The sequence below is a fragment of the Sphaeramia orbicularis genome, chromosome 13, assembly GCF_902148855.1.
Source record: "Sphaeramia orbicularis chromosome 13, fSphaOr1.1, whole genome shotgun sequence".
NCBI classification, from domain to species: Eukaryota; Metazoa; Chordata; class Actinopteri; order Kurtiformes; family Apogonidae; genus Sphaeramia; species Sphaeramia orbicularis.
In genome coordinates, this window is record NC_043969.1 from 47,612,296 (window position 1) to 47,626,509 (window position 14,214).

General features: G+C 37.6%; 1 protein-coding gene across 4 annotated transcripts in view; it reads right to left on the reverse strand.

Moving 5' to 3' along the window:
• The window catches only part of mark4b (MAP/microtubule affinity-regulating kinase 4b), a 66,596-nt gene that overhangs the window by 39,640 nt on the left and 12,742 nt on the right, over nt 1–14,214 (reverse strand). For all 4 annotated transcript variants that reach the window (XM_030151465.1, XM_030151466.1, XM_030151467.1 and 1 more), the window contains exons 2-3: nt 14,008–14,205; nt 11,709–11,762 (exon numbers count right to left, since the gene is read on the reverse strand). In XM_030151465.1, coding sequence (XP_030007325.1) covers nt 11,709–11,762; nt 14,008–14,205 — 252 coding nt within the window. The remainder of the gene's footprint in view (nt 1–11,708; nt 11,763–14,007; nt 14,206–14,214) is intronic.

Consider the following 14,214-nt stretch of genomic DNA (forward strand, 5'->3'; position numbering starts at 1 on the left):
GAAAGCAGATGGTTAGCTCTGGTAGAAAATTATCATTTAGTCAGAGCATGAAAAAAAGTTTAGAAATTTAGAGGTAGAACATTTAAAAATCATAGTCATGGACCACTAACACATCAACCCTATGGATCCACAGACTGAATTAGTCACTGAATAAAGTATAAAGCTCATTGTTTATAACACTTCTGTATTATGGTATCATCAAATTTTCTAAAATTTCTAAAATTTGCAGATGCTTATTTCGTTCAAAATAACACTGTCTTATAATCTCCACATGCTGCATCAGCTGATAGTTTACATTATAGCTCTGTTAGCTTAGTTCTGTTAGCTTAGCACTGTTTTCAGATTGAAAACAGCCACAGGAAAACCACTAATCACCTGTTTTCTGTTTGGTTTGTGTTGTCAGTAGCTGAACTAAAGATCTGTTTGGAATCCAACAAACAAGGTCAGAACTGTCAGAGATTAGTCTGAACTGTGGATCAACAAACAGCAACTTAGCAAAGATCCAATAATAATGTTATACCTTCATTATCCTCAGAATCAAACTCACCCATGTAATAGAAACACTGTCATTTCAGCATCAAACTCCAGTGGAGTCCAGTGGAGAAAACAATAGCTTTTATTTTTATCATTTCTTTTCTTTGACAGAAAGGTGTTTCTTGTGATTTTCAACTTCAGCTCAGCCTTCGCATCAGTTTTCCTCACCATGGGACATCGGCAGAAGTGATTCCTTACTCCCTCTAGTGGTCACATAAATCCACACTGACACATCGGTCCATGGTTGGAAATAAATTCAGTTCACATCTTTGAAATCTTTAACATTACTCTTTTGTCTAAACATTGTAATGATAGTTTTGGTTAATTTTTGATTATTTTAACGTAAAAATAATATACATGACTCTTAAAATTCCTCTCTGAGTCACTTATGTTGCGTTCAGGTGACAGTAGGAAAGTCTGGTATCTTGGTTTTAATCTATTCCTGCTGCTTTGAAGAAGGGCCTTGTGGGAAAAGGTCATCCCCTCAGTCTGTCCGCACTCTTGTCTCTTCATTGTCTAACTATCCCCTTCACACACTGCCACAGTAACAACAATACAAACAATACACCAACAACATGATTATACACGGACACACACACCGGGACAATATGCTGCGTTCAATGGCGATGCAGATAATGGAATTACAAGTGCATACAAAGGCAGAGCAGAGAGAGTTTATCCGTCTGTCCTCCGTCCTGCTCTGTATCTTGTCTTTCTCTGGGCCTCTGTTCCTTCCCTACGCCAAGGCCCCCATAACAACCCCCCCTCCCCCAAGCCCCCCGGCCCCCCCAGCCCTTTTGTTTCCCCGTCTGGAATTCGGCTCCTGGCTGAGGGGGCCTGGGTGAGGGACAAAACCCTCCTCGCAGCATTAGACGGTGGCCCAGACACCGTCCTGCATGTGCGCACATAGACAGTACGTTTTGTGCTCGTACACGTTGCTGGATGAATGCCTGCGAAAATTCTCCCGTTCTCAAAGTAGTACCAGGCCTTTGAAGGGGCCCTGCATAGTCTGGCAGATTATCCAACAACACGCCGCCGGGGAGCGCGCTCACAAAACACTCTGCCCTGGATGACAATACTGCAGCCAGGACATGGACTAGGTGAACAGTGTTTAGGTCTTTATCTACAACATATCAGATGGAGAGCCACAACATAGATCTGTGTTTTTAAGATCCAACTGTTGAGTTCAAGTGCGATCCACAAAATCTGAGACACAACAAACCCAGTTCATTAGTCGATGTGCAAACATTGAAGATGATTAACACCCAAAGGCAAATAGTAAAAGAAATTAAGTGTTTACAAAGGTCCAGTTGGGAGGATTTCTCAGTGTCAGTATAATAAATACTTTTTATTTCTGTCCTTGACCCAAAACAGCAATAAAAGAAGATGTTGATTCTGTAGGTTTTGGATTGTATTCTGCCTTTTTGAGGTCTTATGTGTCATTTTCCTGTTACCATCTGAAATATTACATTAGACTGTCAACCTAGACCTGACCAACTGAAGTAAGCCCACTTCATAACACTGCCCCCACAGGCTTGTACTGGAGGCACTAGGCATGATGGGTAATCACTTCCTCTGCCCTCTCTACTCGCCCTGATGTACCTTCAATCTGGCACAAATTGGACTCATCAGATCACCTTTTACCATTGAAACACAGTCCAGTCTCACGTAAGTACATACATACAGCAAAAATTATTAGACCGCCCCTTGTTTTCTTCAATTTTTTGCTCATTTTAATGTCTGGTCCAACTTGTTTCGACAAATATAATGATAAAAACAAAAATAGCTTACAGTAGTTTGAGTTCAGAGCTGATATCTATCCATTTTCCATGTTTTCTTGATAATAACCAAAATTCCTTCAGTTCTTACATCAATATCTATGGCATTGTACTGACAAAAACAGTGCTTTTAGGCATTCCATGTTTTCTTTTCTGTCTGTTTTAGTCACATGATACACACAGGAGTTAGTACTTGATTACATAACCATTGTTTTTGATGACTTTTGATGGTCTAATAATTTCTTCCATGACTGTATATATGTATGCATGTGTGTATATATGTATGTACGTACATATATCAATCAATCTTTATTTATTTATTTCCACCTTGATACACTTACTCTTTGCACAGAGTACTCGCCTCATTTTATTTTACCTATTTATTTACCTATTTATTTTTCCTTACTTAGTGTAAAGTTTATTTCCTTTATTGTATTTTAGTTTTGTTTAAACTGTTTTAACTGCACAGTTTATTTCCTTTATTTCATTTTAGTTCAGCTTAACTGTTTAGGTTAGTCGTGTGACGAGAACTTGCAAAGTAAGAATTTCATTGCTCAGTACTGCTGTGTATATGACAATAAACTTCTTGAATCTTGAATATATGCATGCATGCGTGTATATATGTATGTACATGCATATATATGTATGCATGTGCTTATATATGTATGGATGGATGGGTGTCTGGATAGATGGATGTATGTTTGGATGGGGTGGTGTACAGAGGCAAAACTACAAAACTAGTGTCACTGTCCGAATACTTATGGACCTAACAGTATATAGAGGAAAAGAGCATCAGTGGAATGATATGGAAATAATGACAAAATATGTTCTCTCTTGTTTTCATCCAACTGTTTTGTAGTGATGATTATTATGATTATGTAAAAGGATGACGATGATGTGAACTGTGACAGGATTGATGCTAACACTAAATGCACATGAATAAACAGGGTTTACACTTGATTTGATGGCAGATCCAGAATGAGATGACCCTAATGTTACACTCCTGACATCACAGTGGAAGTCCAGCAGACGGGTTTTCACAGTGCTGCTGTAGAAGCCTTTAAAGGCCAAAGCCCGCCAGGCCCAACATCCCTAAAATAGTTTCATAGTTGTACTGTAGTGGTTGAGACGACAGAAGGTACAGCTGTGATTACAGTAGAGCTCTGACGCCCGGGGAGAAACCACAGTTAAGTGGGACACAGAGCTACAGTAAAGACCAGAAAATAAAGAGTTGATGAGGAGGAAATAAAAAGGAGCTGGGGAGGGAAATGGGGCAGAAAGTGGTGGGAACAGGCTGACAGGAGACAGACGGAGGCAGAACACAGCGGCGACTGAAGCGACTGGGTTTGTTTCAATCTGATTGCGAATACTCGACTCATGACTATTAATGTGCGGAAAATTAAAATGCAAATGATGTGGCTTTTCATCAGGTACACGGAGCTGATCCATCACCCAGGAAAGACAAAAGACCCATTAACACCAGCCCAAGACTATTCAATGGCAGATGGTTTTTTTAGATTTTCACCAAAAAAAAAAAAAAAAAGGATGATCACACTGCAGCAGCACAGAAATCAGGCTTTTGGAATCAGTTGATTTTTTAGAATAATCTTAAAACCTACTTTTGTACTTCTGTTTTATTTAACTATATTTTATGCATGGTCATTGTATTTTACTTCTGGTTCCTGGGATTTTATTTTTTATGTGAGAAAATAAACACCTGGTGAAAATTAAGATTCCGTGACATGTAGAGGTACTGTGTAAAACCAGCACATTTTTATCCTTATTATTATTTTTTGCATGTTTTAATTCCAGTTACCATACTTTGCGGGCTATGACGCGCACCAGAATATAAGCCACACCTGACAATAAGCCACGGCTGACTTCAAGTCGCACCTGACTATAAGTCGCAGGCGTCCATGTTGTGACATGAGATATTTACACAGAAAGATGGTAAACAGAAAGATGATTTAAATATTTATTTCCATTCCTTAACTGCTTTTTTCCAAACTGTGCCTGTAACACGGCAGTAAAATGGTTGGTTAAAAAACCCAGAAAAGTCATTGATCTCTATCTTCATCTTCCTTCTGCTCATTGAAATCACTGCAGTCATCTTCTTCAGTGTTGGAGTTGAACAGCCTCAAAGGCTCCGTCACACTCTTCTACGTCTCTCCTCCGTTGTTGCTCAATGGCACTTCCGTGCAGCAGCTCTATTTCCTTCTTTACAGACACATCGATTGCTTTTAACTCAAAATATACATTTCTTCGTGTGTTTTCCATGATGAGGGTTTGTGCATGACACGCAAAAGGATTGTTAAAAGTTAAGATTAAAACTTCTCCTGTCCACATCACCTCTTCCACCTGTCTGTCTCACTTTTGCGCTTCCTGCTAGAGCGCCCCCGGTGGCCGTTAGTCCGTTTAAATCTATACTCGAGCTGCATCGCTGTATAAGCCGCAGGGTTCAAAACGAGAAAAAAGTAAGGAAAAAGTAGCGGCTTATAGTCCTGAAAGTACGGTATATATGTTTTAATTGAAAGAACACACATTATAAAATGAGTAATCCGTGCATCTTCCTTGATAACAAAGCAAGTCAACTCAAATATGATATATGATGATTTTTTTTTTTTTTTTTACATTTTCACAAAAAAAAAAAAAAAAAAAAAAAAAAAAAAGATAATCATGCTGCACACAATAATGTAGCAGCGCAGATATCAGGCCTTTGGAATCAGTCGATTTTTTTTAGAATCATCTAAAAACCTTCTTTTGTACTTCTTCTGTTTTGATTTAACTATATTTTATACATGGCCATTGTATTTTACTTCTAGATTTAATATTGTATTTATATACAGTACGTCTTGAATTTCACAGCATAAAATCTAATTCTTGTTATGCATCTCATGCTGTATTTATGTTTTCAACTAATATATACGGTGTATTGTTTGTCTTCTAAAGCACTTAACTAACTTAAATGTAACTTTTAACTGCTATAGAAATAAAGTATTACCCGATGCTAATGGTAAAAACCCATCAATGGGCAAATGAAAGATATTTTCTTAATAAAACACCCAGGTCATTGGTGCCAAAACAGCCAAAAGTCATAATATAGTCATAATATTGATGTTTTTATCTCAGCTCAGTATAAACAGGACATCTTACAGCTGTAGACATGATGTGTCCCATTATTTTTGTCCATATAGTTTATAAACATCCATATTTCCTTAAAGTTTAATGGGAGATTTTTCCTCCTCAGAGAGATGTGAAGAAAGTAGATGGTTAGTTGTGGTAGAAAATTATTATTTACAGTCAGAGCATGAAAATTATTTTAGAAATTTAGAGGAAGAACATCAAAAATCATAGTCATGGATTTTAAAAAATCAATGTTGAGAGAAATGAAATAAAAACCATCTCTGAGGTATTTTGGAAACAAAGATAAGAATTGAAATTGATGCACTGATATTTATCCCAATATAAAACTATATTCTGATGTGTCATTATTGTTTTGTATCCCAGACCCCTGTTGGAAAAGAAACACCTGAATTCAATGTGTCCACATACTTTTGTCCATATAGTGGAGTCTAATGCTGGAAAACACTGATAAATCAACTGTTGAAGCCCAGAAAATAACCCACAAATGAACTGTCATTGACTTCATTAGAAACTAGATGAGGTGGATACAATAAATACTAGACTCAGGTCTGACTGTTTCCCCACAGTTTCTGAACTAAACTAACAGATGCAAAAGTGGTGGATGACAGGAAGCAGAGCAGCTCAGTGTGACAGTGACAGAAAAGGAAAAACAGTGACAATGAGGTGTGGACGGTGTCACCTGGCAGCTCGCATAGTGTCGTTCGCTACTGTGATACTGCTGACAGGACAGGAAGCCACGGCGGCTCTGACACAGCGGCACTCTGAACCCACCGACCACCACCAGCACGCTACTGTAGAAAACACACCCAGACCACTGGAGCGCTGAACTCCATCTGAAATCAGCCTGTCATTAACCCATAAAGACCAAACCATCTTCTGATCTAAACTGTTTAATACCTGTTCATCCACTAATCCTGTCAATACATGTCAATAATTGGTGTAAAATACAGTTTGTCGTCTTTTCATGGTCATCAGATGTGACCCATTTGGACGTTCAGAGGCTCCATAGTTAGTGTGGAAACACTTCTACAACATTGATTCACCAGTAAAACCCATGGAGTTGGATCAGTGACAGTGGATGGACACACTGGATTTATATTCCATTAATATATTTTGTTGAAAAAAATCACTTTTTTTTCTGATTTGATATAATTACCTTAAAATGTACTCTGAGGTTTAATGAACATCTACATTATCTGTGAATTAAATATAGGAAAATACAGGATTTAAACTGAAAAACACAAAATGCAGAGGATGATGGTATAGTAATGATGAATCACCTGGGAAAGACAAAAAATCATTTGCAAGTTGTGACAAACGGCAACAAAACTCCAAGGTTTCTTTAAGACTCTTTAAGCATTAAAATGCCTTAGCTTAACCTTAGCTTACCTTATATGACCATGCCATAAGAATAAAGGCATTTGAATGCTTAAAGAGAGTGTCTTGGAGTTTTTCTCCTGTTTGCCATCTACTTTATGAATCCCTTTTTCCAAAGAGCACCTCAAACAAACTCTTTTTTGGGTCCTAGAAGCATTCCTTTCCCATGATTTTTGTGACAAACATAGTTGTGGGTTTAAGGGTTAATCTGACCAATACCCTTCATTCAAAAAAAAAAAAAAAAAGTGGATGATTTTATCCAGATTATGTGCTCCACCTGACAAATGAAAAGCAGGATAAGTCCATTCAACTTCACTTTATCCACATTTTCCAATTCTATAGGAGGAAAAAAAAAACCTCAAATTTACTTATGGTTTGTAACAAAATCCACACATGAGGAAATTTCCATACTTTTACTTTGATCACTGGAACAAAATTAGAGCAGTGACAAATAACAGTACAACATTACGGGAGACGATGCACCCTACTGTGTATCAAACACCCTCATACCCCTCCTAGCTGTGAGATTTTCAGTAAATCTCACAGCAGGAATGGAGGGAAAATGAAAATAAAGGTTGTGTTCTTCACATAAACAGGTCTGTGTTTTAATCAGGACAAAGACACACAAACTGATTCACCAACCTGTCAGTAGTTTATCATCAGGTGGTGATAACACTGACAGGACTGACGGTTTCCCACCGAGTCATACCGTTTCCATGGCAACGGGGGCGCTCAGATAATATCCAGTGTCAATACCATGCACAGAGCAATGCATTATGGGTACTGTTTGTAGCATTAATTGTGCTGAGTGAGTGGTCCCTTTGGTGGGCCGGTTTTGGCCCATGGACTGTATGTTTGACACCCCTGGTCTCGATCATTTCCTGATGTGGGGATTTTGCTGTAAACTATAAGTAAATATGAGCTTGTCTCCTCTTATAGAATTGGAAAATGTGGATAAAGTGAAGTTGAATGGACTTATTCTGCTTTTCATAGCTCAGGTTGAGCACATAATCTGGATAAAATCATCCACATTTTCTTTTTGATGCAGGGAAACTGCTCAGATTAACCTTTAAAAGACACATAACTATGTTTGTCATAACTTCCAAATGGTTTTTGGTCTTTCCCAAGTGATTTATCATCATTACCTCCGCCAAGGAGGTTATGTTTTTGCCAGGGTTTGTTTGTTTGTTTGTCTGTCTGTTTGTTTGTTTGTTTGTCTGTCCGTTAGTGTGCAACATAACTCAAAAAGTTATGGACAGATTTGGATGAAATTTTCAGGGTTTGTTGGAAATGGGATAAGGAAGAAATGACTAAATTTTGGTGGTGATCGGGGGTGGGGGGGCCCACAGGGGGGGCCACTGATCAGCCTTGGCGGAGGTCTGCGCTCTCTGAGTGCTTCTAGTTTACTATAATATTACCATTTTGCATTTTTCAGTATAAATCATGTATTTTCCTATTATATTTAATATGCTGATCAAAAGTTATTGTATCAAATAAAAGAAATGAGGAAAAAGCAACTTTCTCAACAACATAAATCATTAACTGGACATAAAAAGTGTCTCCACCCTCTGTCATTTAACAAACTCCATGGGTTTTTCTGGTGAATCATCAGATCCAAATTCCATGTCAAAACCCAGTTCTCAACACACTGAGTTCATTCTACTTTAACTTTAAGGCAGCAGAGCGACTGTTCAGCTCTGACCACTATGTGGGTCATGTGACCTCAGGATGACAAAGAGCCAGACACCATCAATATCCGAGCTCCGTGTTATCCATAGGGTAAAACCCAGCCTGGTCCGGTTATCTAACCATCAGAGTACACATCGATACACCAGCCGTGTGCGCCTGTGTGTGTTTGATGCAGTATTGATCTCCATGATGTGATGCAGTGAAGGTGCTGATAAAGGGCTGATAATCAGACAAGGCCAAAGTTTAGTCAGCGGAGCATCTGCAGAACAAAGAGCCACTTGTACGAACTGTGTGAAGGAAACGCAACACACACACACACACACACATGCACAACACTGAGCACATTCTATTTAACCTTTATTTAACCAGCAAAAAAGACTCATTCAGACTAAAAATGTCTTTTGCAAGAGCGTCCTTGCCCAGACAGCAGCAGCAGAAGTTACAGACAATAGAGATTTCATCCAAATGTATGTAAAACATGCAATAAATCTCAGTTCTATAACCACACATAAGACACTAAACTAAAAACATACATATAAAACACCATGAATAATTTAAAAGGTACTAAAAGTAAACAACAATGTTCCTTAAAAGCATCTCAAAGCAGAACCTGATTCAATCTGTTACAAAAACATCTACATCCAGATTTATCCTTTTCCCATTCATTTAAAACAGGGGTGTCAAACATCCAGCCCACCAAAGGTTCCAATCTGGCCTGGGGGATGAATTTACAAAGTGCAACAGTTACACTGAAGATATTAATAATCAAGGATGTTGACCTGGTTTTAGTTCAGACCAATATGATCTAAAGTAAAATAAAAGCATACTAACCTATAAACAATGATTCTTGGTTTAATGTGGAAAAAATATTATATATTGCCTAAAATAATGAAAATTCACAACTTGTCTTTGTTTTAGTGCAAAAACCCCCCCATTAAATTATGAAAATATTTACATTAACAAACTATCCTTTAAAAATAAAATGCGAATAACTTGAACAAATATATACAACCTGAAATGCCTAAAGAACATTAAGTGCAATTTTAACAATATTCTGCCTGTTGCTAAATGTTTTGTGCCTTTGTAGACCTGATCTGTAATACACATGTATAAATGATAAGTTGAGGCATAGTACTGTTAAAATTGCACACTATTCTTTAGAAATGTCAGTTCTTTCAGGTTATTCACATCTTTTTTGTTTGGATAGTTTATAAATGTAAATATTTTCATAGTTGAATGTCACTTTTTTTGCACCAAAACAAAGAGAAAAATTGGACTTGTCATTATTTATAGGCTATTATGTTATTATTTTACTGGTCCAGCCCAGTTGAGATCAAATTGGGCTGAATGTTTAATCTCTGTCTGTAGGTTGTTCCAGGCAGTGGGAGCAGAAAATTTTTAATCTTTCTTTCCCAGTTGTGTTCTGACTTTTGGAACACAGAGGGATAACCGACCCTGAGACTGGACAATATAATTATTAGAGCCATTCCAACAGATGTAGACCAATAAATATGATAAAGGCAGACTTGTAATACATTTATAAATAAAAGAATGAGGCACAAAGAGGGAGAGTTCACAGAAAACCAAGAGGTTTGTGTGAAAGTTCATGAAACATTTATTCAGACCAACCGACTGCAGATATTTCAGTCAATATTCCACGACACTGGATGAGAAAACACTGCAGCGTTTCACAGCCTGAACAGCAGAATGAAGCCCTGAGGAAGAGTTTCTCACTCGATTCAGTTTCATTAGATCTCAGCCAACACATGCATCACATGCACGCACACAAATAGCTGCAGCAGGCCGACTTCAGACGGGAGTGGGCTTAATCTCATTAGAGGTGCAGATACAACACATGGAGGTAATACATTATCCTACATGTCACCAGACTAACATACGATGACGTACTTTACTCCAAGCATTAACCTAGTTACATCCACGGGACCGAGTGCACGGCTGCATTGTGCTGACACACAGCAAGACTCGCTTTTACAATCACAACTGTGAGAGGAAACATTTAAGTAACAGCCTCATCAGCGTTTCATGACACTTAACAAACAAAAGGTCAAAGGTCACAACACAGAAGTATATGTGAGGATATAACTGTGATGGTTGACAAGTGAAAAACACTGATCTGCTGCTGTTAACCCTTTAAGGACTACCATTATAACAGGCAACCCAGATTTCTTTATGTTGTTTTTGCAATAAAAGTGGCAGAAAATTTATTTTTTTGCCAATTCTTTTGCATCTTTTTTCAGAAACAACTTAACTTTCAATATCTTGCCATTAATTATCATTACTATATGTAATAAATGCTTAAAACAGTGCTATATTTTTTAAAAAAAACAGACTTGAATTTCTATATTTATCATGAAAAACAACTGTAAATGTGAATAATGAAACTTTATGAGATTATAGAAATAAACTTTCAGCTATTCTATTCTAACTTTCAACATTTTTATTTGTGTAGATCAGTTTGTGTCCATGTTCCAGCTTCTTATTTCAAGTTATTTTTAGTCCTTTTTAGACTGTGCGTGATAGTCTCTGTTCATTCTAGTTGAGGACAGAGCCCCTCATTTCACTGACAAAAACATCCATGATTTGCTTCTTTTATATACAAACTGAATGCAAACCAGAAAAATACAGATAAAAACAGTGAAAAAAGGCAAGAAAAACAAAACAAAACCCTGAAACTCGACAAAAACATGGCAAAATACACTAGTTGTCCACTCCAAAACAGCACTATCACTATTACATACAATTATTTGCAAGAATTCACAGCAAATTCACTAAAACACTGCTAAAACAAATACTAATCTTCCATCTCTCTGTCACTGACAATTGAAAGTTCTGAATCTCAGCTTTACGATGCTGTTTTAATTTTGTCAATAGCTCAAACAGTTCAGGAGTTAGACTAATTGGAATGGCAGTGAATGCAAAATGTGGCACGGGAGACATAATCGTCTTAAAAGGGTTAAATTCAGCAAATACAAACACAGTTTCTTAAAGGGTCAATGAATGGAGCAGTTACACAGAATGAGCACAGGTACGAACATTAATAAACGGTGTTTAACAAGAAAGAAAATGAGTATGACCACAGGTTTACTCTGTTACATCCTTAATAAACTGCTAAAGCCTCTGTATTTTCTGAAAACACAAATCTACTGACAGTAACACGTCACTCACCTTCTGCAGGCTGGTTGGGTTGAGTTGGGTTTTATCGATGATCTTTATTGCAACCTGAGAGGAGAAAAAACAAACAAAAAAACAAGTGTCAATTCTGTCAGTGAGTACAGTTCACTGTCATGAATCACATATTTTCACAGATCAAACTTAATAATGTCATTTCCATGAGTGTTTTCTGCCTTTAAGGACACAGTGTGCAGTGTAGTTAATTATAGTATGAAAATTATATAGAAAACTTTATTATCATTTTAGTACTATTGTGTTACTTTCATTTTCATCTCTAAAACTCAAATTTGAAAGAGCCAACCCAGAATATAAACCTGAAACCCTGAGAGCTACTTCAGGCTTAATCTTTCCATTCAGCGTCTAAATCCAACAGGTTTAATCTTATCATTATTATTATTTTTATTATTATTATTATTATTATTATTACAGGCTGAATAACGGGATGCAAAAACTCATAAATAAGGTACTAAATATATAAACCTCTTAGAGGGTTTGGGGTCATGCTTTCTTGTGATGAAAACTTGAATATCAACTCAAAAATGTAGATTTACAGTCTGTTTTTCCATTACACAGAGAAAATCCATAACTATTCTGATCTGAAAACATTAGAGTTTGGCAAAGGTGAAGAAATTTCCCCCTTAAATATTAAATTCCATGACTTTTCCAGGAGCTTTGGTCATTTTACGTAATTTCATGACTTTTCCAGGTGTATCATGTCCAGCAAAAATTATAAGTCAATAAAATAACCAGAATAAAATAATATAAAATAAACTAAAACAGAACAAAATGAAGTGAAATAAACTGAAATAAATACACTAAACTACATCAAACTAAACTAAAATACAAAATTAAATATCAATGCACAATATTCATGATTACAGTAACAGCTGTGTCTGTTTTTAAAACTCTGGAGACACAAAAACCCATTGAAGCAGAAGTCGTGTGCCTCCACTAACCAGGTTTAACGTCATGTGGTGCCCGGGTCAACGCCTGCATCAGTAAATTATTGATACGTGAACCACTTCCTGTTTTATGAGTTAAACACAACCACCCTCACATGACGAACCACCAACATGAAGACGTGAAGCCCCTGCTGAGGCCGAGGGCAGCATCAGCCCCGATGATGATGGAGGTCATGGTTCCACCAGAAGAAAGACGCTAGTTTATCAACAAACACTGAGGAGAAATGTGACCGTCTGTTTTCAAGGCCTGAAGGCTTCGTTGTGGTTGGATGTGGAACCGAACCGAACGACTCCATCCACGGGTCCGGTCACCGCAGGTTTTAGTCGTTTTGCTTCCTTTACATCCTTTCTGCCTCATTTCATCTTTTCCTCTGGCCACTTTCATCACTAATATTTCTTACCTTGTTGCATCTTTTACAAATAATCAAAACTTCCTGTAACTGTGGCTTCTTCAACTTTCAGTCAAGACCAAAAATAAGACCAATGTCCCTGTATCTCAGCGTCATGTTCTACAAAAGAATCGATACCAGTTAAATTTGTGAGGTTGTCAGGTTCTGTTTGATGTTAGAGTCCTGTGGTCTGGATGCAGGAAGTGGGCGGTACTTCCACTGGAGGAGAATTCAACTAATTCAATCAAAGTCCATATATGACTTCTATCAGTGACCAATACTAACTATATTGGTATCTCTAACCATTTCCATGCCATAAGGCGTCAAAATATGGCCCATTATAAGTAAAGGCAAATTGTTAAGAATTAAAAAATTCGTAAAAAATACAAAAATCAAAACTTCTCAAAACTGTGAACCACCTTTGTAGACACTGTCCGAAGGAAGCAACATAAAAATTTTCAAATGAATCCAACCAGTAGTTTTGGAGAAGATTGTTGAAATGCAGACACCAGTGACTTTAAGTTTGACTCATCAAGGTCAAAGGTCATGGATCCCAATGAAAGTCCATATATGACTTCTTATCAGTGCTCAATACTAACTAAATTGATATCTCTAAGCATTTACATTTTATAAGCCATCCAAATATGGACCATTACAAGGAAAGGATGTTTAATATTTTAAAACATTTGTCGAAAATCCAAATTTATCAAAACTGTGACCAAACTTTGCAGACATTGGCTCAAGGAAGCTACATTATAAAATGTGAAATGAATCTGACCAGTAGTTTCGTGGGATGTTTGAATAAATTGCTAATGAAGACAAAGACAACGCCGCACACAGCGCCTTCACAACAGTTCATGTTCTATCAGCCGATGAACTAAAACTCACACTTAAAACTCTTTCACATATCACATAGGCTGGAGTTATTCATCCAACTCTCACCTCTCTGCCGGTGAGGATGTGTCGCGCCAGTTTGACTTTGGCGAAGTTGCCCTTCCCGATAGTTTTGAGCAGCCGATAGTTTCCGATGTGCGGCTGCTCGTCGGAACACAAGGCGATGGAGTTGCGACATCGGGCGCCGAGTGAGCGACTCGACCAGCCCGTCCCCTTCTCTGAGCGACTGGCCGACAGGGAGGTATGCTGAGGAGA